General features: G+C 48.7%; 1 protein-coding gene and 1 long non-coding RNA gene across 20 annotated transcripts in view; one reads left to right on the forward strand and one right to left on the reverse strand.

The window, feature by feature from the left end:
* The window catches only part of EHMT1 (euchromatic histone lysine methyltransferase 1), a 223,349-nt gene that overhangs the window by 74,884 nt on the left and 123,594 nt on the right, over positions 1 to 24,871 (forward strand). For 14 of the 19 annotated variants that reach the window (XM_055350313.2, XM_055350322.2, XM_055350316.2 and 11 more), the window contains exon 2: positions 18,029 to 18,092. The exons of the other annotated variants lie outside the window; for them this stretch is intronic. In XM_055350313.2, coding sequence (XP_055206288.1) covers positions 18,029 to 18,092 — 64 coding nt within the window. The remainder of the gene's footprint in view (positions 1 to 18,028; positions 18,093 to 24,871) is intronic. 19 annotated transcript variants of the gene reach the window in all.
* Positions 1,258 to 2,463, reverse strand: LOC129524531 (uncharacterized). Its single transcript, XR_008668313.2, has 2 exons — positions 1,548 to 2,463; positions 1,258 to 1,433 (listed from the first exon to the last, which is right to left on the reverse strand). It is a non-coding gene; the product is annotated as an uncharacterized lncRNA (long non-coding RNA).

Raw genomic sequence — 24,871 nt, forward strand, 5'->3', positions numbered from 1 at the left:
AATGAAGTGCAGTTTGCTAAAAATTCACAGGATATTCCTGATTGTATTGAAGTGCAAAACAGGCAGAACTAATGAGAAGGGTGATGTGTGTAAGAATTTGGAAATGGTATAAGATGAGAATCATACACAACACCAGCCAGTATCAGGCAAGGTTCCAGAACACCACTGGGGAAGGGGCTCCTTCAGCGCTGATGAAGAACGTTTACGTGCACCTGTGGATATTTCACATGGCATGTCGTCACTAGATGGTGTTTTTCTTTTCTTTTCTTTTCTTTCTTTTTTTTTTTTTTTGAGACAGAGCCTCACTCTGTCGTCCAGGCTGGAGTGCAGTGGTGTGATCTTAGCTCACTGCAACCTCCACCTCCTGGGTTCAAGCAATTCTCCTACGTCAGCCTCCCAAGTAGCTGGGATTGCAGGCGTGCACCACCGCGCCGGGCTAGTGTTTGTATTTTTAGTGGAAACGGGGTTTCACTGTGTTGGCCAGGCCCGATCTCAAACTCCTGACCTCAGGTGATCCACCCACCTCAGCCTCCCAAAGTGCTGGTATTACAGATGTGAGCCACCGAGCCCGGCCTCAGATGGTGTTTTTCAATCAACTTTTTCTTTTTACTTAGAAAGGAGTTTTTAAAACCATAAAAAGTGAGAAAACTCTCTTTTAGACATTGATATCTTCCATGTGTGGGAGGAGCTAGATGATCTGCGCGCTGGTCAGGAGCACGTTGCATGGTGTGTGTCGGACGGCAGTGAGCAGTGCTCAGGCGCGTGCTCCAGCCCTGGTGAAGCCATCATGCTCCAGTGCGCAGTGTCTGTTGCTGCTGGGTGTGGGAGCACCAAGGAAGAGACCTGGGCAGGAGCTGACTTCAGAGCCGGCTGAGGAGGGGTGAACACGTGCGGGCAGTGGTAGGGTGTCTTTTGGAAAAAAGGGACAATCAGAAGCCTGAGAGTCCGGGGTGGATGTGGCCAGAAGGATTGGCCTTGGAATTGTCTGGACAGCACCTCTGCCTGCCTCACCTGGGGGCTTTGGACCCTTTGGCGAATGGGCACAGCAGAGGTTTTCAGCATGGCAATAATAAGACTTTTTAGAAAGGAAAAGTGTGGTGGGTGGATGGAAAGAGCAGGTTAATTGTTAAACTCGTAGGGGAGATGGGCTGAGGGCCGGAGCCACAGCATGAAGTTGGAGACGCACAGTGAGGCGGGCTTAGGAGACTGGACTTGTTTTTGAACAGTTCAAGTTAGCGGGTATCTAACAAGCAGTGATTGATGTCTTCCATGTGGCAGATACTAAACACTTTAATTTTATATTTATTAAATATATTGAATAATATTAGAGCTGATAATCAATTCAGAACTTAGGCATCACCCACAGTCCTGAGGGTCCCGCAGCCTCCGCATAGCCTGCTGAACTGGTTTTGTAGTTAGTTGTTCCCATTTTACTGCAGAGGAAACAGGCACAGAGAGGTTAAGAAACCAAGGTTACGCATCTCATTAATGACAGAGCTGGGATTCGAATGTAGCCAGTCTGATATCAAGCTTTGCCTGTCACTTACCCACCACGCAGTGGTGTGGGACGCTGGCCGATACCCCCACACAGTGGCGCAGGACGCTGGCCGATACCCACCACGAGATGGTGCAGGACGCTGGCCGATACCCACCATGCGGTGGCGCAGGACGCTGGGACTGGAGGAGGCTCACAGCTGAGGCCGGCTCCGTGCCCTTCTTCCTGCCTGTGAGGCAGTCTCGTTGGTCGGCAGTCTTGTTGGTCAGCAACCTTGTGGTTTCTGATAGGTTCCATGAATTTTCATCTTAATTTGCTCCATATTAAACTCGGGGAAGGGGAGTAGTTGTTTTCCAGTTTCACTTGGGCCGGTAGAGGCTGTAAGTCTCCACAGGGCTGTGCTCTGAGCCGTGTGCCAGTCAGCAGCCCTGCCATGGTGGAGACGCGCCCAGCACACAGGCAGGAGCTGTTAGCAGGAGGCTGGTGAGCAGGTGATCAGGCGCGAGGCCTCGGGGTGCCCTTGACCCGGCGAATCTCCTGGAAGGCAGGCCATCAGCTCGGCAGGCCCCGGAATTTGATGTTGCAGGTAAACCAGATTGTCACAATTGTACTCTCGGTCTCCAAGGAGATGGTAGATAAACTAGAGCATCAGCATATTTAGTGGCGGTAAGAACGGCAAGTAGCCGTCTCCAGCTTGACTGCCCTTAGAGCACATACCCTCTGGCCTCACACTCGCCAGTTATGTCAAGGCACCTGTTCTGGTCATGGCTACTTTTTGGTTTTGGACCTGAAAGACTCTAAACAGACAGGTTTTGGCTGATGGGAATTTGGAGTTTTTGGGGGTTTTTGCAGGCAGGTGCTCACACCCTGGGCACCTGGATTACCGGCTGCCCGGCCCTGTGTGCCTCCCCTCGGCACGTGTTTCTTCTGTAAGGAGCACTTAGACTGCTCACGTTCCTGGTTTGCTGATCTTCTCTGTTGGTCCAGTTCCATGAGGGTACAGACGTTGAGCCTAGGCCTTGGTGGCAAGTGAGCCCCAGAGCTTGGATTGCTGTGAGATCTGTGTGTCGGGCCTGTGCTGGGAGCATGGACGGAGCCCTGGAGCTGGGGTTTGCTCTGACCCCTGCTGGCGAGGGGAAGAAGGGCAGGACAAAGAGCATTGCTTTCCTTGTCTCCCGCCAGGGACTACACTGCCCTGAAAGTCGGTGGCTGAAACAACAATCATCATTTGTTATCTCTTTCAGGGGACAGGAATTCAGACGGCACAGAGGAGATGACTTTATTTTGGTCAATGAGTCTCAGCTGGAAGGCTCGAACATGGGGGTGGTGTTAGTGTGGGCTGCGTCCTTCCACATCTGGTGGCCAGTGCTAGTTAGTGGGTTCTTGGCTAGGGCACCCACGTGTGGCCTCCCAGGTGGCGTGGGCCCCTCACACACAGTGGCTGGGCAGCATAGAGCAAGCTAGCAAGGCAGAGCTGGGTTGAGGCCGCCATCTGTGTCATGGGCTGCCACTTCAGCCACATACTTCAGGTCCACCCAGGCAAAGGAGGGGGATACCGACCCAGCTCTCGATGGTGGAGTCTCAGAGTACTGCTGGAGGCACATGAGGGACTGGCAGATATTTGCACTGGTTTTGCAAATGCCATAGCCGAAAAAACTGGACAGAGGCAGCCGTAGGGACGGGGCCACCTTTGATTTTCTTTCTTTGCAGAGGGGCTCAATCAAGGGTTAAGCAGCAGATGGAAAGGGAATCGGTTCTGATATTTTAAAATCCCTTAAGTGTAATTTCTGGGGCTACTTTGGGTATTAATTGTTTTTTCCAAATTTAGGAACCAACTCTCCTTTTTCTGCCAAGGGAAAAAACAAAAAGACAAAAGAGGGAAAAGAAAATCTCTCAGATATTGAAAGGATTCATTCTTTTTCTCTCCACCCCTTTCGATAATTAGCTGGTGAAATTGGTATGTGGAAAATGGTTTAAAATTAGGGGGCGGGTAGAGAGTGCTCTTCATCTCACGAGTTTCCTGGACTGAAGTTGCTTCCCATCTTGGAGAAGCCGTTTGGCATTTAAAGTTCCTTCTTGCTGCTGTTACAGTTCCCAAGGAGAAGACAAGTCTCTCTTCCAGATCCTGGGCTTTCCTAAAGCAGAAGGGAGCAAATGGCAGATTGGAATGTGACATTTTTCTTATTTTGACTAGAATTAAAAAAAATCTCCACTGCTAGGTAGAGAAGGTAGTCTTTTGTGTTGGTTGTTGTGAAATGACGTTTTTAAATGTTGATAGCGTGTAGGATAGTCCAGTGGACCAATGTATTTTCTTGAGGGGGAGAAGGACTTTGTTTCTAATAGTCTCCCCCAGGTTGTGAAAGGCAAACGTCAAGTTCAGCTGTAGAATCATGAAGATAAGTTTAAAGAGACCGCACAAGGGTTTTTCCTTCCATTTTCTTCATGTCTTGCCGTCATGGGGGTATCTTCAAAGCTCGGGTAGGTAATATGTGAAAGTTGACACACCCCTCCCAAAACACAAATGGCAAGGTGGAAGTGTGTAGAGGCCATGCTGGGAAGAATACCAGATCAGTTCCAGGGGAGCATGCCTGCGTCTTCCTTCCTTTCCTCCTGAGCTTGTGTGCTTCTCAGTTGTAGTTGTGCCTTCTGGTGCCTCTGACCCAGAGGCACAGGACCCCAGAGCAGACCACAGAGCTGGCCCTGTGAAAACAGTGCAGAGACTGGGTGTGGGGGCTCACGCCTGTGATCCCAGCACTCTGGGAGGCTGAGGCGGGCGGATCGCTTGAGGTCAGGAGTTAGAGACCAGCCTGGCCAATGTGGTAAAACCCTGTCTCTACTAAAAGTGCAAAAATTAGCTGGGCATGTTGGCATGCACTTGTAATCCCAGCTACTTGGGAGGCTGAGGCAGGAGAATCATGTGAACCTGGGAGGCAGAGGTTGCAGTGAGCCGAGATGGTGCCACTGCACGCCATCCTGGATGACAGAGTTTGTCTGTTTCAAAACAAACAAACAAAACCAGTGCAGAGTTTGAGATCCATGTGCCTGATTGTTTTAGCACTTGACCTCCATGTTTCTGTGGGGGTCTCTGGTTCCAGGGCAGGCAGTCCTGGAGCTCATTTGCCCTGAGGGAGATCCTGCTCTGCCCACTGGGATCGGCCGGCCTGGCCTTGTGCTCACTGCACACAGGGTCATACAGTTTACCTAGCATACTGTTCGAAGATTTTTTTGAAGCGGTTTTAAATTTCTGGTAACTTTAAAGATTTTTCTTTTAGCCTCATGTAGAAGGACACTTTTTGTGGTTAAAATCTTACTGTTGAGATTAGAAATTTTTCCTTTGGATCATTTATATTATATTTGGTAAGTTAGAGTGAATATGTTGATAGAATATTCATTTCCAAAGTAGTTTTTATTCTTGCATCCTTGTAAAATAAAGCCAAATTACAAGAAGTCTTCAGTAATTTGTTTAGTCTAAGAAAAGAACAAAGCTTTCTGGAAAAATGAGCAAAAGAACCCTGAGATAAGATGATTATATTTTCTCCCCGTTAAGTTTTCCGTTCAGATGATTCTATCCATACAGCTTCTTTTTGTAGTTTGACTTTTTGAGTAAAATGTGATTGCATATTCTGGTCCAAAGGGAGGATGGCACTGTTGTGAGGGCAGCGTGTGAGGGCGGCGTGGCTCACGGAGGCCTCACTCCCTGGCTTTGACTCCAGCCTCCTGGTAGCATGCAGAGACACAGTGTGGAAATGGAGGCCACTGTCACAAGCGCTGAGGATGATCATTATTACTGGTTTGTTGACAAAACGTGGACGCATTTTGTCTTATCCAGCATGTTGTAGAAAAGCAGGGATTGCCGTGGAAACTCCACACTTTGACTAGGAAAAGAAATGATCACTTCTGAGGTAACTGTGATGTAGATGTATTATTGTAGACATGGTAAACTACCTTATTAATCTTCACCTCATGGTGGTATTGACTGGGCGGATTGTAAAATGCCATTGTTTGCTCTGTCTTTGGTAAACATGAAGGATCAGGTGTCATCTCTTTAGTGGGTGAGAAAGTCTCTGGAAGACCATTGAAGCTGCCTAACACCAGGTATCGCTGAAAGGATTTTTAAAGCTAGTGAGCAGGTTGCCAGGTTGTTCAAAGGTAGAATGGGCAGGGAGGTGGCTGGCTATCCCCAGGGCCCAGATGCAGATGGGCAGGGGTCCTTCATGCCAGCCTGGAACCTTAGGTGCACCCTCAGTCTGTTTCAGGGTCAGGCAGGGCCTAGGTTTACCAGCAGCCGTGAAACCATTGAGTCTTCATGACATAACAGTGGCCAGTGTCGCAGTCAACACAGTTCCATTGGTTCTTTTTCCTATCTCTTTAAAATTTAAATTTATAAAATTATTTAAATGTTTTTATGGGCTTGTCTTTGAATAATTTTAACAGAGATTATCCAAAATATGTCTCGTCCTTATTTGTCTTTGAATTTTAGGAATCTTATAAAGGGCAGTGTCTCAGTTTCTATGATCTTTCCCCCACTATACATTGTTTATTTAAAAAAAAAGTCAGTAGTTTGGTAGAAATTGATGGGGCAGGAGGCCACGCACTGGGGACCTCACCTGCAGGGTGCAGGGTGTGTCCTGTTCTTCGCCTGTGGGGGATGGTGCCTCATCTCTTAGGTGGGCTGCTGGTGCAGGTGCGGCTGAGGAGGCTCCACAGGAGCAGGCATTTGAACCCTGAAGGCGCGCTGCCGTCTTCTCTGGAAAGGTGATGCTGAGCTCTTCACAAAAGTTTAATAATTTATACTGTATGTATAATAGAAATTGTCTTTTAAAAAAGCATCTAACATCTAATGTAGTAAAGTTAAGGTTAACTATTATGACACATTATATTGGATGCATGGTCATTTCGTATTAAATGACAATGGAGAGGTGTCTACTTGTAGATGAAAAATAATGTTGTCCTGTCAGCCACAAGAAGGAAATTAATTCAGTTAAAAATGTTGGGCCAGGCACGGTGGCTCACACCTGTAATCCCAGCACTTTGGGAGGCCGAAGTGGGCAGATCACTCGAGGTCAGGAGTTTGAGACCAGTCTGGCCAATGTCATGAAACCCTGTCTCTACTAAAAATACAAAAATTAGCCAGGCTGTAATTGCCGTGCGCCTGTAATCCCAGCTACTTGGGAGGCTGAGGCAAGAGAATCGCTTGAGCCCAGGAGGCGGAGGTTATAGTGAGCTGAGATCGCGCCACTGCACTCCAGCCTGGGCGACAGAGCAAGACTCTGTCTCAAAAAAAAAAAAAAAAAAAGAGAAAAAGAAAATGTTGGCCTGGCACAGTGGTACATGCCTGTAGTCCCACCTATGGAAGGCCTAAGTGGGAGGATCTCTTGAGCCCAGGAGTTGGAGGTTGCAGTGAGCTGTGGTTGCACCACTGCACTCCAGCCTGGGTGACAGAACAAGACCCTGTTTCTAAAAATGAATGAACAAGCAAATATGTATATGCTGCCTTTGTTTTTCCTACAGATTATGTTAAGTTGTGATTATTGCATGCTTATTTTATGATTACATTTAGAGGAAGAGACATACAAATAAAGTGGTAGTGTTGTAAAAACTTGAAGCTTTTTATTTTAATCATGAAGAACATTTCAGTTACATAAACATATATCATCATGTGGAATAAAAAGGTTACTGTCTTCCCGTCCTGTGTTGCTAAAGAGAATTTGTGAGGTCACTGGCATGAACATAGCTACACACCAATATTTACCTATAAAATACATTTATTTTATGGACTTGACATGTGAGTATTTCTCCTATCCCTCTATCCCCTTTGGATATTTTCTGAGCTGTGAATGTAACTGGGTGTCTCATGTCATGACAGCCTGTAGTGCCCACCTCCCCGGGAGCTGCTTGTGTACTTGGTCTCCACGTGCAGCGTGGGGTCTGAGTTCTACTTCACTATCTGGGGAACTTTTTTCCCCTTAAGTTTTTGTGTCTATCTGAACCCACCAATTAACATTTAAGGAAAAAACTTCACGAAGTGGGAAATAATCCTTTTTTCTCCAGCCACATCAGTGCCTTAGATAATATATTAAAGTGGGCATTCGGAAGAAGACAATGTTGTTTTCTAGAAGGATGGTGGAGTCCAGCTCAAGCACGTCAGATGTGTGCTGAGGTGGGCCTCATTAGTCCGCTGTTCTCCTTTCTCAAAAGGTTTGATTTGTTGCTGTTGTGACCCATTTTGATCATGGATTGGGTAGGTTTTGCACCCCTGCCATGCCACGCCACCCTCCCTACCATAGCATTCAGCCCTTGATGCTTAGGGACTGTTTTAATTGAGGTTTTATTATAGGCTGTGACATTGATGAGAATCTGGATAGGTCCGTGAAGGAACTGTTCCTGTGATCAATTCTGGCTTTACAAATTGTAGCTCTTGTTTTACTATCAAAAATGCCAGGTTTCTGGGTGTATTGGCTCGTTCTCACACTGCTATAAAGACATACCTGAGGCTGGGTAATTTATAAGGAAAAGAGGTTTAATCGGTTCATGGTTCTGTGGGCAGGCTGTATAGGTTTCTGCTTCTGGGGAAGCCTCAAGAAACTTAAAATCATGGCGGAAGGCCTAGGAGAAGCAGGCATATTTTCACATGGCCGGCAGGAGAGAGAAAGCATGAAGGGGGAAGTGCTGCACACTTTCCAACAACCAGGTCTCATGAGAACTCACTCATTATCATGAGAACAGCAAGGGGGATGTCCGCCCCCATGATCCAATCAGCTCCTACCAGGTCCCTCCCCCAACATTGAGGATTACAGTTCAACATGAGATTTGGGTGGGGACACAGAGCAAACCATATCATTTTGCCCCTGATCCCTCCCAAATCTCATGTCCTTTTCACATTTCTTTTTTTTTTTCTTTTTTTTTTTTGAGACAGAGTCTCACTCTGTCACCTAGGCTGGAGTGCAATGACGCGATCACAGCTCACTGCAACCTCTGTCCCCCAGGCTCTAGCGATTCTCCTGCCTCAGCTTTCTGAGTAGCTGGGATTGCAGGCATGTGCCACCACACCTGGCTAATTTTTTTTTTTTTTTTTGACATGCAGTTTTGCTCTTGTCGCCCAGGCTGGAGTGCAATGGTGTGATCTTGGCTCACTGCAACCTCTGCCTCCCGGGTTTGAGCAATTCTCCTGCCTCAGCCTCTTGAGTAGCTGGGATTACAGGTGGGCGCCACCATGCCTGGCTAATTTTTTTTTTTTTTTTGAGATGGAGTTTTGCTCTTGTTGCCCAGGCTGGAGTGCAATGGTGTGATCTCAGCTCACCGCAACCTCCACCTCCCAGGTTCAAGCAATTCTCCTGCCTCAGCCTCCTGAATAGCTGGGATTACAGGCACACGCCACCATGCCTGGTTAATTTTTTTTTTTTTGAGACGGAGTTTTGCTTTTGTCGCCCAGGCTGGAGTGCAATGGTGCGATCTCAGCTCACTGCAACCTCTGCCTCCTGGGTTCAAGTGATTCTCCTGCCTGAGCCTCTCAAGTAGCTGGGATTACAGGTGCCCGCCACCATGTCCATTTAATTTTTGTATTTTTAGTAGAAACGGGGTTTCACCATGTTGGCCAGGCTGGTCTCGAACTTCTGACCTCAGGTGATCCACTCGCCTCAGCCTCCCTAAAGTGCTGAGATTACAGATGTGAGCCACTGCACCCAGCCTAATTTTTGTATTTTTAATAGAGACAGGGTTTCACCATGTTGGTCAGGCTGGTCTTAAACTCCTGACCTCATGATCCACCCACCTCGGCCTCCCAAAGTGCTGGGTCCTTCTCCCATTTCAAAACACAAATATGCCTTCCAGCAATTTCCCAAAGTCTTAATTCATTCCAGCATTAACTCAAAAGTCCAAAGTCTTGTCTGAGACAAGGTAAGTCCCTTCTGCCTATCAGTCTGTAAAATAAAAAACAAGCTTACTTCCAAGAAACAATAGTAATACAGGCATTGGGTAAATGCTTCTGTTCCAAAAGGGAAAAATTGACCAAAACAAAGGGGCTACAGGCTCCATGTAAGTCTGAAACCCAGCAGGGCAGTCTGAGTTCCACAATAATCTTCTTTGACTCCATGTCTCACTTCCAGGCCACACTGGTGGAAGGGGTGGGCTCCCAAGGCCTTGGGCAGCTCTGCCTCTGTGGCTCTTCAGGGTACAGCTCCTGCAGCTGCTTTCATGGGCTGGTGTTGAGTGCCTGCTGCTTTTCTAGGCGTGTGGTACAAGCCATAGATGGATCTACCATTCTGGGGTCTGGAGGGCAGTGGTCCTCTTCTCACAGCTCCACTAGGCAGTGCCCCAATGGAGACTCTATGTGGGGCTCCAGTCCCACATTTCCCATCCACACTGCCCTAGTAGAGGCTCTCCGTGGGGGCTTCACCCCTGCAGCAAGCTTCTGTCTGGACATCTGGACATTTCCATATACTTGACCTCCACACCCAGCATCCTCTGAATTCAAGCAATTCTCCTGCCTCAGCTTCCTGAGTAGCTGGGATTACAGGCATGCGCCACCACAGATGTATGGATAATATCCATACATCCTGTGAAATCTAGGCGGAGGCTCCCAAGCCTTAACTCTTGCCCTGTGCGCACCTGCTGGGTTAACACCATGTAGAAGCCTTGGTAGCTGCCAGCTTGCACTCTTTGGGTCAGTGTCCTGAGATGTATCTGGGGCCCTTTCAGCCACCACTGGAGCTGGAGTGGCTGTGATGCCGGACACCATGTACTGAGGTTGCACAGAGCAGCAAGGCCCTGGGTCTGGCCCACAAAACCATTCTTCCTTCCTAGGCCTCCAGGCCTGTGATGGGAGGGGCTGCTGCAAAGGTCTCTGAGGCATTTTCCCCATTGTCTTGGCTATTAACATTCAGCTCCTCATGCAAATTTCTGTAGCTGGCTTGAACTCCTTCCCTGAAAAATGGGCTTTTTTTCCTACCACATGGTCAGGCTGCAAAATTTCCAAACTTTTATGCTCTGCTTCCCTTTTAAATATAAGTTCCAGTTTCAGATACTCTCTGTGCATGCATGTGAGTGTATGCTGTTAGAAGCAGCCAGGCCACATCTTGACTGCTTTGCTACTCAGGAATTTCTTCCACCACATACCCTAAATCATCTCTCTCAAGTTCAAAGTTCCACAGATCCTTAGAGCAGGGACACAGTGCCGCCTGTCTCTTTGCTAAAGCATAGCAAGAGTGACTTTTACTCCAATTCCCAATAGGTTCCTCATCTCCATCTGAGATCTCCTCAGCTTGGACTTCATTGTCCATATCACTGTCAGCATTTTGGCCAAAACCATTCAAAAAGCCTCTAGGAAGTTCATCTTCCTTTCTTCTTCTTAGCCCTTCAACCTGTTCAAACTTCGGCCCATTACCCAGTTCCAAAGCTGCTTCCACATTTTCAGGTATCTTTATAGCAATGCCCTACTTCTCCAGTACCAATTTTCTGTATTAGTCTGTTCTCACACTGCTATAAAGATATACCTAATTCTGGGTAATTTATAAAGAAAAGAGGTTTGATCAGCTCATGGTTCCGTGGGCTGTAGAGGCTTCTGCTTCTAGGGAGGGCTCAGGAAACTTAACAATCATGGCGGGAGGGCAAAGGGGAAGCGAGCACATCTTACCTGGCCATAAGGATGAAGAGAGAGCAAAGGGGGAAGTGCCACACACTTTTCAACAACCAGATCTTGTGAGATATATCACGAAAACAGCAAGGGGGACACATGCCCCCATGATCCAGTCACTTCCCATCAGGCCCCTCCCCCAATATTTGGGATTACAGTTCAACATGAGATTTTGGTGGGGACACAGAGCCAAACCATATCACTGTGTGTCTGTAAACAGTGAGGTTATGATATGACCTCAGCTCTGCAGCCTGTAGGGGAATGTGGGGGAGGAAGGAGCTCACCAAGCTCGGGACTTGGAGGGAAGGACTGGGCCACTTTGTTCTCATAAACAAGCAGGACCAAGACCGGAGGCTTGTGGCCTTGCCCTGGTTGTAAATTGAGGATTTTCTATTGGTTTTAATTTTAAGAAACATGGACATTTAAGATGGTGTTTGGTTTTTTTAATGGTATTTAAGAAGAATAGAGTTTTAGGACTAAAATGAGTTCTGTATTTCTGTTCCAAGAGGAGTGTCCTTGGGTCATCCCTTGGCCATTTGTCTTGGTCCTTCACCCCATTCCCCTTTAGTTTGCAAGAATCTTCATTATTGCTGCTTGATATCCTCTCTTCTTTTTACTTTGATCCTTTTATCTTTTTATTTAGGATTTTGTATTTAAAAGGCCCTTTACTTGAAAGAAGCATCAGAATTCCTGGAAATCCCAGGCTCTGGGAGGGAATTTCCCTCCCTCCCTCCCGCCATCCCTCCCTCCCTCCCGCCATCCCTCCCTCCTTTCCTTCCTGCGTTCTTTCTTTCCTTTCCTTCCCTTTCCTTTCTTTCTTCCTCTCTTTCCCTCCCTCCCTCCTTTCCTTTCCTTGTTCCTTCCTTCCTTTTCTTTCTTTCCTCCATTCCTTCCCTTCTTTATCCCCTCCCCTCCCCTCCCTCCCTCTCTCCCTTCCTTTTCCATTTTCTTTTCTTCTTTTGACAGCGTCTTCCTCTGTCACGCAGGCTGGAGTGCAGTGGTACAACCACAGCTCACTGCAGCCTTGGTTCAAGGGAACCTCCCACCTCAGCCTCCCAAGTAGCTGGGACTACAGGTGTGTGCCACCACTCCTAGCTAATTTTTAAAAATTGTTTGTAGAGATGGGGGTCTCACTGTTTTGTCCTGGCTGGTCTCGAACTCCTGGGCTCAAGCAGTCCTCCTGCCTTGACCTCTCAAAATGCTGGGATCACAGGCATGAGCCACTACACTGGCCTGGGAATTCCTTTAACTTGTGTTTGGAAGTTGGACATGAAATCTCCTGAGTGTTCTTGAGTTTGGGCAGATGTACTGAGGATAAGAAGAACTTCCAAGGAGCTGGGTTTTTCTGGACTTGAGATAATGTGATTTTTAAGTGGCAAGAACTGAAGCCAGTGTTTGAGTGAGAATTGGAATGTGTGCATGCTTCCTGTTCATGCTTTGCACACACTGGTTTTGTTCTCTTACCCACCGTCCTGGTGTGTACTCTACATTGTGCACAAGTTGTGGCACTAAAAACGCAAGGTCTGTTGCTCAGGTGGAAACGGACTGGTCATGTGTTTTGCCGTGCGGGTGCAGAGGTCAGGCTGGCTCTGTGGTTAGCAGGTGCAACCCACGCGGAAGGGGAGGAGGGGTTTCCTGACTGAGCGAGAAGCCCCAAGTCAGGGCTGTCCTCCCAGGGTAGGTTTGGAGTAGGCACTGCACTCAGTCTCTTGTTGCTGTGAGGTTGGGGGATGGCCCTAGAGGGCTGTGGCAGTCTTGGGGCTGTGAGGTCTAGACCAGCCCTGCCCTGGTACCTGTACTGACCAAGAGAGGCCCATGGTCCCCTCCTCTCCTCACAGCTCTGGGGCTCCTGTCTACCTCTGAAAAGTGAGTTGCAGTGCCTCCCTCTCCTGGACTTCCAAATTGCGAGGTGGGGAAGGCCCAGGCCGTTCTTCCTGGGTTGGACCTGGACCCTTCACTTCTGCCTGGGCTCCTCTGCCTTGTGCGTTGGGGTGTTGGGGGTGGGGCGTCACCAGGGGTGGGGCATCGGGGGCGGGGCTAGGCTCTGCCAGTCAAGGCACACAGGGCCATGGCAGGGCAGGGCATGCAGAGACGACCTGGCCTGGGGGTTGACGGGTCCTGGGCCATCCCGGGGAGTTGTAGGTTGGGGCTCCTGAGGGAAATGCAGATGATTTTTTCGGGAATTTTTTGGCTAGGCTTCCTGGACTGGGCAGAGCTTCTGCGGTGCGGGGTCTGAGTCCAAGTAGTTTGCTCCCTCCAGCTAGGTGTATGTTGTGAGTGGAAAGGTCTTGATTTAGGATACATAAAACACAATTTTGTTTTAACTAATTCATTTTGTTTTGCTTAGATCAAGGAGAAGGAATAATGTGCTAGGCTGAATGATTGAGATGAGACAGCATTTCTGTCACTGTTATGAACAGGAGCTCTTTCTCCCCTTATTTATTTATTTTTGAGACGGAGTCTCGCTCTGTTGCCCAGGCTAGAGAGCAGTGGCGTGATCTCAGCTCACTGCAACCTCCGCCTCCCGGGTTAAAGATATTCTCCTGCCTCAGCCTCCTGAGTAGCTGGGATTACAGGTGCCTGCCACCACGCCCAGCTAATTTTTGTATTTTTAGTGGAGACGGGGTTTCGCCATGTTGGCCAGACTGGTCTCAAACTCCTGACCTCAAGTGATCCGCCTGCCTCGGCCTCCCAAAGTGCTGGGATTGCAAGCGAGAGCCACTGTGCCCGGCTTCTCCTTTTTATTGAGACATTATTTATCTTTTATATATATATATATTTTTTTTTTGAGATGGAGTTTCGCTCTTTTGCCCAGGCTGGAGTGAAGCAGCATGATCTCAGCTCACTGCAACCTCCGCCCCCGCCCAGGTTAAAGTGATTCTCCTGCCTCAGCCTCCCGAGTAGCTGGGATTACAGTCATGTGCCACCACTCCCGGCTAATTTTTGTATTTTTAGTAGAGACAGGGTTTCGCCATGTTGGCCAGACTGGTCTCCAACTCCTGACCTCAGGTGATCCACTCACCTCAGCCTCCCAAACTGCTGAGATTACAGGTGTGAGCCAGCGCACCTGGCCTATCATTTACATTTGTATTGTAAACTAATTTGTCCTTAATCTGGAGGTTTCATAAAATCCTAGAATCCATCAGCCATAAGGAGACTTGGCAGCGCTGCTTGGGGGGCTGGTCTCCGAAGCCAGCCTGTGGTGCTTCAGCCCCTAGGGGCAGCCCCTGGGCTACAGAAGCAGCATCCCTTGCTAGGAGAAAACCTTCCCAAGCCTCCTGGAAGTCAGGAGAGGCCACGGTTCTGGAGGAGAGGGCGGAGCCGCTGCCTTGCAGAGCCTGCTCTATCTGCCTCTGCTGGGCCTCCGTCTTCCCCAGTGCCCCCTTTTCCTTTCGCCTCTGCCCTGGGCCGTCCTCAGCTGTCCCTTAATGGAAGTGAGCACTGGGGATGCTACAGACGAGGCAGAGGCATCTGTGCTGTGTTTCTGGCCCTAACACTGGTATGAGGCCTGGCATGTTGGTCAGTGCTTGTCAGAGGATTCCTGAGTGCAGTTGAATTGGACACACAGCAGAATGGTGGATGATTCTACACATTATTCAGTAGTGTGTTACATAGCATTCTTAAACATTTTTTCAAAAGATTACAAAACTTAATTTCATGGGTAGGATTTGTGGCTGGTGGTGGTGATGAGGACTGTGAGATGGAGTGGGGTTTGGCGGGTGCCTCCAGGAGGGGACAGCATGTGAGGGGCACAGCTGGTGCCCAAAAATGCCTGTAGACCCCGGCAGCCTCACAAGGTCTGCCCTGCCATGCTCCACCTCGGCTCATCTCAGGCCAGGAGACCTTGTCGGCAGAGCTGTGCCGTGGCAGGCAGGGTGTCTTTGGTGTGCCTCAAGGCCCTGCTCTTAAAAGTATTGAGGACCCCAGAGGGCTCTTGTTTATTGGGTTGTATCTAATGATAGTTACTGTAAAAGAAATGAAAACTGAAAAGTTAAAAATCACATTTTAAAAAAATAATAAAAGTAAACATGTAACATTTTATTTACATGTTAGGGAATACAGCAGTTTCTGTGAAAAGTACTTTTTCTGAATGAAAAAAACTCAGTTGAATGGCATTGTTTTCCATGTTGGTCCATCTCTGTCATGTCTGGCTAATCGAAGAGCCAGCTGGATTTGCAGATTGGCTTCTGCACCCAGCCTGAGGTGATACTGTCTGAAGAAAATCTGGTCTCCCATAGACATGTGGTTGGCAAGGGAGAAGTATTTTGATATCTTTTCAGATAATTGCAGCTATTCTGCTTTGATATGACATGAAAACTCAACAAGGTGAAACTGTGCCAATGACCTTCTTCCTCTGTGACATTAAAGCCCATCTTGGATGCATCTTTCGCCCATGCGTGATTTTGAATATTAGGCACTGGGCATTTGGGGAGTGTCGGCTCACCTTGTTAGGAAGATCTTCCCCATGTTGACACATTTTATTATATGGTATCAAAAATCATAGTCACTAATGATACCGCTCATGTAATAAGAAAAGTCATAAATATGGAGAAACTTTCAAGCTCGTGGGGACAGATAAACATTTACATGTGTTTCGAAAATTCAAAAGGTAGAGTTTTAACATTGGCAACAAATACTACTGGTTGTTTTCTTTGAGGCTCACTCTGTTTTGTGGAAATGTCTGCCAGATATCCAGGTCTGACTGAGTGGCATGTCCAGGCCTGAGTGGCATGTTCAGGTCTGAGTAGCATAAATTTTGCCAGTTGTTCTTTTAAGTGAAGATGCTCTGTGAGTGAGGAAAGCTTCGGGTTCCACGCAGCCACTGCGCCTGGCCTGCTGCCTGCCCCCTTCCTCTGAGGTGGAACACTGGAGAGCTGTGCTCGCAGGCCATCATCTCACTGCCTCATCCAGGGCACTCTCAGGCGAGCCCCCCAAGTGCCTGCTGGTCAAGAGTTCAGTTGCTGGAGTACACTTCGGTGTCCTGACCTGGTCGATGCTAAGGGGCTGACACCACCGCTTGGGCACCGTCTGTGCAAATATCAGCACAGTGAAAAAGGCAATTGAGGTCCTAGTATTACCATGAAAATAGTTTTGACCTCCTGGACTCCTGGAAGGATTGCAGGGACCCCGGAGAGCTCCTGTTGGGGGGTAGGTGTGAAGGGTGCAGGCTGAGCTGGCTGGCGTACAGCTGTGATGGACCAGGAAAGGTAGCGTGCTCTGCACGTTCGAGGGCTGGCCATGAGCAGCTGGGCTGCTGGCCCTGGCTTGGCAGTGGGAGGTCAGGGGGTGGGAGGTGGAAACCTGGGCCCCCCTGCCTTACTGTGGTGGGGTGGGCTGTGCACAGTTGCTAAGACCAGCTCCTGGGGAGGGTGATGCAGTTAGGTCCGGTGTTACCAAGTCAGCCCAGAAGGCAGCCAGACCATATGGATGTGAGCCCTGGAAAGCAGTAGGCACATCCGGGCTCAGGTAGGGGCTCAGGTAAGGGCTGGCCTGGCGTCTGCTTTGTGGGGAGGAGGGGTTCTGTTGAGAGGCCCCATTGTTAACACGTTTTCTCATCCAGACGCTGGACACCCGGGTTTTTGCAGCCTCTTATACTTCTTACCTGTTGATAGTCAATTAAAGATGGAATCAGTGCGTGGCTGGCCTCCTGCAGCTGTCTGACTGGCTGCTCCTAGTGACCTCGGGCAGGTCTGTGCCTCACCTCTTCTGGTTGTGGACTCGGAGCACCAAGTGTGCCTCCCTCAGTTGTTCCTATTTTATCACTCTGACCCGGAGGCTTCCTGCCCACTTCCAGCTTCCAGTGGCCTCACCAGAGGGCTTTCTCCAGTATCACATCACCAGGCGTGGGTGTCAGCCTGACAGCTCCCACTTGCTTTCTGGCATCTGCAACTGCCCAGAGTGGTCAGCAGCCCTCTTCCCTGGCCTCCAGCTGTGGGTGGGGCATTTGCAGACTCCCTGCTGCCTCCTTATGGACTCCATGGTCCTGCTGCTGCGTCGGGAGAGGCCTGGCTAGGAGTGTTTTATGTGTTTATGTTCACTTCTCCAACCAGACTCTAAGCTTCTTGAAGGCAAGGATTTTTGTGTAAAAAAAAAAAAAAAAAAAAATTCTGTCCAAGTGCCACCCAAGTGCAGTGGCTGACACCTCTAATCCCAGCACTTTGGGAGGCTGAGGCGGGTGGATCACTTGAGGCCAGGAGTTTGAGACCAGCCTGGCCAACATGGCGAAACCCCCATCTCTACTGAAAACACAAAAAGCAGCTGGGCGTGGTGGTGTGCACCTGTAGTCCCAGCTACTCAGGTGGGTGAGGCCTGAGAATCGCTTGAACTGTGGAAGCAGAGGTTGCAGTGAGCCGAGATCACGCCACTCTACTCCAGCCTGGGCGAGAGAGTGAACTCTGTCTCAACAAAAAAATTTTAAGAGGCCTTGTATAATACATACCTCTATGTAATAGATGCTTAATCTCAAAGATTTAGTGATTTAAGTTTCTTATTGAATTTTCTTGATTTATCTATTTCTATAATTTTTTGTAGGAGGTTGGACATTTGAAATATATGAATTATTGTCAGCAGTAGAATGCATTTTGAAATAAATTGTAACACTCCTGTAACAGAGCCCAAAGATTTCAGATATCTAATTATATAAATAATACATGAATGCGTTCTTATTGTTAAGAAACTGTCTCCAAAAATAGAAATACAGGAGAAGTTTCCTTGGACTGTGTTCTGAATGCCAGTTTTTCTCCTGGAGGTGACTGTAACCAGCTGGCAGGAGTAAATCTGACTGTCCAGCAGCTCATGGTGAATGTTGTGACTACGATTTTTTGACTTTTTCCAAATGATGTCCACTTGGAAAAGTGGCCTCCCACTGAACCCGGCTGACGGCTGTTGTTTCTCTCTAACAGGCAGTTCCGGCGAGGGGGGAGCCTCAGCAGGATTGCTGTGTGAAAACCGAGCTGCTGGGAGAAGGTGAGGGCGGTGTGCACCGAGGGACAGGAGCAGCGCCTCCCTCCAGACTAGAAAACCTGCTGCTCTTCCTCTCTTATTTGTCCCCGTCTTCTGACTTTCTTTGCTTTACCTAGGTTTATGGTATAGTTTCTAATCTATCCCATTCCTAAATAGACACAGTTGCACAGACACACACAAAAGCTCTGCCAGAGAAGGAACACATTTGTCAAAGTATGAAAAGCAAAAATCCTGTATATCCTTGTCTTAAAGTACACCCAGAAAATTAAAAGTGAGTGGCCACACAAATGTTTATAGCAGCATTGTCACGTTGCCGAAAACCGGAGACACTCCGGTGTCCTCAGTTGATAAGGAACTGGATAAACAGATCGTGGTACATCCACACAGTGGGACAGCGGTCAGCAGCCCAGAAGAGCACACAGCATGACTGACGCCGCACCATGGATGAAGCTTTTGTACGGTTTGTTAAGTGAAGGAGGCCAGACCCAAAGGGCCACAAGCTGCATGACTCCAATTTTATGGCAGAGACTTGGAGAACAGCAGTGGTTACCAGGAGGTGGAGGGAGTGGTATGGAAGCCAGTGTCTGCAGAGAGGCAGGGTGAGGGGAGTTGGGGCGAGGGGAGTCGGCGGGGCTGCACCCCTCTGTAAGGCGTGGCGCACACATGAGTTCAGGGTTCAGATGTTCTTGGAGAGCCTGCACCACCAAGAGCGCCCCCAGGAAATGAGGGCAGGTGGCGCCAGACGAGCTGTGCTGCGCTCCACAGTGAAGGGAGAGTGGTGTTCTGGCTGGACCCATAAGGGTGGCGGCCGTGGGAGCAGCTCAGACACTGGACTTGCCTAAGGCTCTCCCAGCTGGAGCCTGCTCCTCTCCAGACAGCGCGCAAGGCCTGGCTCCTCATGGACTGTGGGCTGTGGCCCCTGCCGTGTCCTCCTCTCACCCTAGATGGCCTCGCTGTGCCTGTGGGTGCTCGTCCACCCACTGGCTGTGCACTGTGGTGACCGCTGCCTGCCTCTGCTGCTACCCCTAGCCGGCCCTCCAGGGTTGCCCCCACCTCCTGCGCCATCCACCTCCTGCAGCCTGACTGGGTGTTTTCTTCCTGTTCTTTGGCCCCTTCCTGTTGCCGTCCTTTCTGTGTCTTTGAACTGTTTCTTCTGTTGGCTCCAGTGCCCTCCGGCTCTTCCCCCTTCTCTCCCTGGTCACCCCTCCTTTGACCTTCCTAGTGGAACTTGTTTCCTATGTGACACCAGATGCCACAAGCCCCAGGTTATTCCATTACCCTTTAGGCTTTGCCTGTGCCCTGTTCCCTTACACACTGCCGCTGAGCCACGGCCTGTCCACCCTGGGGGAACTGCTGGACCCCCACGGTGGCTGCCCCATCTTGCTTTCCCTGCAGCAGTTGCAGAGGGCTCCAGGTTCTCCACGTCCTCGCCACCATTTCTTAGTGTCTGTGGCTGTCCTGGCGGGTGGGAAGTGGCATCTCATTGTGGTTTTGGTTTGCATTTTCCTGACGGCCAGTGATGTTGAGCATCATTTTGTGTGCTTACTGGCCATCTTTAGATCTTCTGTGGGGAAATATCTCTTCTCCTGTGATTTCAAATTGGATTGATTTTTATTGTTGAGTTTTCGGTGTTCTTTATATAAGCAGAAGTCCCTTATCAGCCATGGGATTTGCAAATATTTTCTTCCGGTCTGTGGCTTGTCTTTCCCCTTTCTTGATGGTGTCCTTTGAAGTATAAATGTTTTCAATTTTGATGAAGTCCGACTTACCTGTTTTTTTTCTCATTTTAGTTGCTGGTGCTTTTGGTCTAACACCTAAGAACTTACCATTACTTAGTAGAAGGTCACAAACATTTACATTTGTTTTTTCTTGGAGTTTTATAGTTTTATCTCTTTTATTTAGGCTTTCGGTCAATTTTGAGTTAATTTTTGTCTATGGTTTGAAGTAGGGGTCCCAGTTGATTATTTTGCAAGTTGATAATCAGTTGTCCCAGCAACATTTATGAAAAAGACCTTTCTTCCCCCATTGAATTGTTCTTGCACCCTCGTTGAAAATCAGTTGGCTTTAAATGTGAGGGTTTATTGTAAGATTTTCTTTTCTTTAGACAGGGTCTCCCTCTGTAATCCAGGCTGGAGTGTGATCATGGCTTACTCTAGCCTCCATCTCCCTGGGCTCAGGCAATCCTACCACCTCAGCCTCCCAAGTAGCTGGGACCACAGGTGTGAGCCACCACACCACGCTAATTTTTTTTTTTTTTTGAGATGGAGTCTCGCTCTGTCACCCGGGCTGGAGTGCAGTGGCACGATCTCGGCTCACTGCAAGCTCCGCTTCCCGGGTTCACGCCATTCTTCTGCCTCAGCCTCACGAGTAGCTGGGACTACAGGCACCCGCCACCATGCCCGGGTAATTTTTTTTGTATTTTTAGTAGAGACGGGGTTTCACCATGTTAGCCAGGATGGTCTCCATCTCCTGACCTCATGATCCACCCGCCTTGGCCTCCCAAAGTGCTGGGATTACAGGCGTGGGCCACCGTGCCTGGCCTTTTTTTTTTTCTCTTTTTTTTAAGAGACACTGTCTCCCTCTGTTGCCCAGGCTAGTCTTGAACTCCTGGGCTCAAGTGATCTGCTGTCTTCGGCCTCCCAAAGTGCTGGGATTACAGGCGTGAACCACTGTGCCTGGCCCCTAAGTATTATATTTTTTGATGCTATTTTAAATAGAATTGTTTTAAAAATTCTTTTTCATTTTGATCATTGATACTGTATAGAAATACAAGTGATTGGCTGGGCACACTGGCTCATGCCTGTAATCCCAGCACTTTGGGAGGCCAAGGTGGGCAGATCACCTGAGGTCAGGAGTTCAAGAGCAGCCTGGCCAACGTGGTGAAACCCCATCTCTACTAAAGATACAAAAATTAGCGGGACGTGGTGGCTCGCACCTGTAATCCCAGCTACTCATGAGGCTGAGGCAGGAGAATCACTTGAACCCGGGAGGCAGAGGTTGCAGTGGGCAGAGATCATGCCATTGCACTCCAGCCTGGGTGACAGAGCGAGACTCCATCTCAAAAAATAAAAAAAGTAAAAAAAAAAAAAAGTTGATTTTTGCATATTTATCTTATATCCTATAACCTTGCTAAAGTCGTTTATTAGTTCTAATGATTTAAACTTCCTTGGGAATTTCTGTATAAAAACTTGTGTCATCTTTAGGGCTCATTTGGTTTCTTCCATTCCAATCTGCATTCTTTTTATTTCTGTTTCTTCCTTATGGCCCTACTTCGAATCTCCAGTACAGGGTTGAATAGAACTGGCAAGACTGGACATCCTTGTCTGGTTTCTGATCTTAGGGAGAGAGCTTCCCGGGTTTCACCTTTAAGTGTGATGTTAGCTGTAGTTTTTCATAGATGCCCTATGTTAGATTGAGGAAGTTTTCTTTTCTTAGCAAACCATTTGCTAAGTGTTTTGACCATGAAGGGGTGTTCATTTTTTCCTGTCTAATGAGATGCTTGTGTGGTTTTGTCCTTTATTTTGTTCTATTGATATTTGGCATATTAATTCATTTTTAGCGATTAAGCCAACCTTGCATTTCTGGGGTTAAATCCCACTTGTTCATGGTGTTTAATCCTCACCAATTTTGTTTTGTTGTTGGGGGGTGCGGAGCTGGATTCAGTTTGCTCATTTTTTTTTTTAATGAGACCTGTCACCCGGGCTGGAGTGCAGTGGTGCAATCATAGCTCACTGAAGCCTTGACCTCCTGGGCTCAAGCGACCCTCCTGCCACAGCCTCCTGAGTATCTGGGACTACAAGTGTGCACCTCCATGCCCGGCTAATTTTTTAATTTTTGGTACAGAGTCTCACTATGTTGCCCAGGTGGGTCGTGAACTCCTGGGTTCAAGCGATCGTGCCTCCTTGGCCTCCCAAAGTGCTGGGATTACAGGCATGAGCCACCACACCCAGCCTATAGATTCAATTTGAGGGGACTTGACAGCTTTGTAATGTCATCCATTTAGGAGTATGAAATGCCTTCTATTTAACTTTTTTTGTCAACACATTGGCTTTGAGTAATCTTGGCAAATTTCCTAATACCCTTTGTAGTTTTCCCTACTTCTGTGAATGGTACTTTTTTTTCTTACATTTTCTAGGTAATGTTGATATAAATAAATGTCTTTGATTTTGTAACATGATTTCAAATTCAGCAGTCTGGTTGTACTCTTGTGTTTTAGTTGCTAATTGAGTCTGTTTTTAAGTAAATGATTGTGTCAGATGCAGGTGGGAACAGTTTGCCCCTCACATTCTTCTTTCCCTTTGGTGTCACCTGCACTGCCTTTTTATGTCAGACACTGGTAGTGTTAATAGATCTTATATGCAATTAATTTAGCATTTACATATACATCTGCTGCAGGATTTGGTATGAGGAAGTTTCCACTTACTCTGTTTTGCTAAGGGTTTTTAAAACATAGTTGTTTATTCAGAACACACACGTTACATGCCAGGCCTCGCTCATGTGTTCAGGGTACACTGGTAGACAGACAGGGCATTTGCGCTCATAGGACTTAACGTCCTCGCCAGGCCTTGCTCATGTGCTCAGGGTACACTGGTAGACAGACAGGGCATTTGCGCTCATAGGACTTAACGTCCTCGGGTGGAAGGACAGACGGCCAGCATGACAGGTGATCAGGTCTGTTGTGCTCGAGGTGATAAGCACCAGGAAGAACAGAGCCAGGAAGGAGGGCACTGGGCGGTGGCATCTCAGGCTTGACTGAAGCTCCGTGTGCACCCAGCGATGCCATCGCAGGCTTCCTGCCTCAGCCTGTCCTGAGCTGAGTGTGTGTGTCAATCTTGTGATGTAAAATAGTGTCTCCTTGACTGCCCTGGATATGATTTCCTGGGGTTGTCATCGGAGAGTGAGCTTCTGTAGGGAGTGGAGAGCAGACCATGGACGTGCTCCAAGTATAAGCCCTTTTTCTGACCCATTTTCTCTGTTAGTTCTTGTGAAGCCTCTTCTGAAGCCTTGTTTTCTATCTCCAAATAACACTCCTTGTTTTATTATAGCAGTGATTCCCCAAACTTAACCAACTAACGTTCAACGTTAATGCTTAAGAAATGTTTACATTTAATATGTTTGAACCGAAATGCTGGTTTGCATATGAAACAAAATAATTTTCTGTAGACAGTTTTATATAAGCCAGCCAAAGAAATTGTGTTGTTGGTGGTGTCATGGGGGGAGGAAATTGTGTTGGTGTCATGGTGGGGGGAGGAAATTGTGTTGGTGTCATGGGGGGAGGAAATTGTGTTGGTGTCATGGTGGGGGGAGGAAATTGTGTTGGTGTCATGGGGGGAGGAAATTGTGTTGGTGTCATGGTGGGGGGAGGAAATTGTGTTGGTGTCATGGTGGGGGGAGGAAATTGTGTTGGTGTCATGGGGGGAGGAAATTGTGTTGGTGTCATGGTGGGGGGAGGAAGTTGTGGTGGTGTCATGGTGGTGGGGGGGAAATTGTGGTGTTGTGGTGGGGGAGGAAGTTGTGGTGGTGTCATGGTGGTGGGGGAAGAAATTGTGTTGGTGTCATGGGGGGAGGAAATTGTGGTGGTGTCATGGTGGGGGGAGGAAACTGGTGTTGTGGTGGGGGAGGAAATTGTGGTGGTGTGGTGGGGAAGGAAGTTGTGGTGGTGTCATGGTGGGGGAGGAAGTTGTGGTGGCATCGTGGTGGGGGAGGAAGTTGTGGTGGCATCGTGGTGGGGGAGGAAGTTGTGGTGTTGTGGTGGGGGAGGAAGTTGTGGTGGTGTGGTGGGGGAAGGAAGTTGTGGTGGCGTCATGGTGGGGGAGGAAGTTGTGGTGTTGTGGTGGGGGAGGAAGTTGTGGTGGTGTGGTGGGGAAGGAAGTTGTGGTGGTGTCATGGTGGGGGAGGAAGTTGTGGTGGCATCGTGGTGGGGGAGGAAGTTGTGGTGTCATGGTGGGGGAGGAAGTTGTGGTGGTGTCATGGTGGGGGAGGAAGTTGTGGTGGTGTCATGGTGGGGGGAGGAAGTTGTGGTGGTGTCATGGTGGTGGGGAGGAAATTGTGGTGTTGTGGTGGGGGAGGAAGTTGTGGTGGTGTCATGGTGGTGGGGGAAGAAATTGTGTTGGTGTCATGGGGGGAGGAAATTGTGGTGGTGTCATGGTGGGGGGAGGAAACTGGTGTTGTGGTGGGGGAGGAAATTGTGGTGGTGTGGTGGGGAAGGAAGTTGTGGTGGTGTCATGGTGGGGGAGGAAGTTGTGGTGGCATCGTGGTGGGGGAGGAAGTTGTGGTGGCATCGTGGTGGGGGAGGAAGTTGTGGTGTTGTGGTGGGGGAGGAAGTTGTGGTGGTGTGGTGGGGGAAGGAAGTTGTGGTGGCGTCATGGTGGGGGAGGAAGTTGTGGTGTTGTGGGGGAGGAAGTTGTGGTGGTGTGGTGGGGAAGGAAGTTGTGGTGGTGTCATGGTGGGGGAGGAAGTTGTGGTGGCATCGTGGTGGGGGAGGAAGTTGTGGTGTCATGGTGGGGGAGGAAGTTGTGGTGGTGTCATGGTGGGGGAGGAAGTTGTGGTGGTGTCGTGGTGGGGGAGGAAGTTGTGGTGGTGTGGTGGGGGGGAGGAAGTTGTGTGGTGGGGGAGGAAGTTGTGGTGTCATGGTGGGGGAGGAAGTTGTGGTGGTGTCATGGTGGGGGAGGAAGTTGTGGTGGTGTCATGGTGGGGGGGAGGAAGTTGTGTGGTGGGGGAGGAAGTTGTGGTGTCATGGTGGGGGAGGAAGTTGTGGTGGTGTCATGGTGGGGGAGGAAGTT

This window comes from Gorilla gorilla, chromosome 13 (genome assembly GCF_029281585.2).
Source record: "Gorilla gorilla gorilla isolate KB3781 chromosome 13, NHGRI_mGorGor1-v2.1_pri, whole genome shotgun sequence".
Taxonomy (NCBI): Eukaryota; Metazoa; Chordata; class Mammalia; order Primates; family Hominidae; genus Gorilla; species Gorilla gorilla.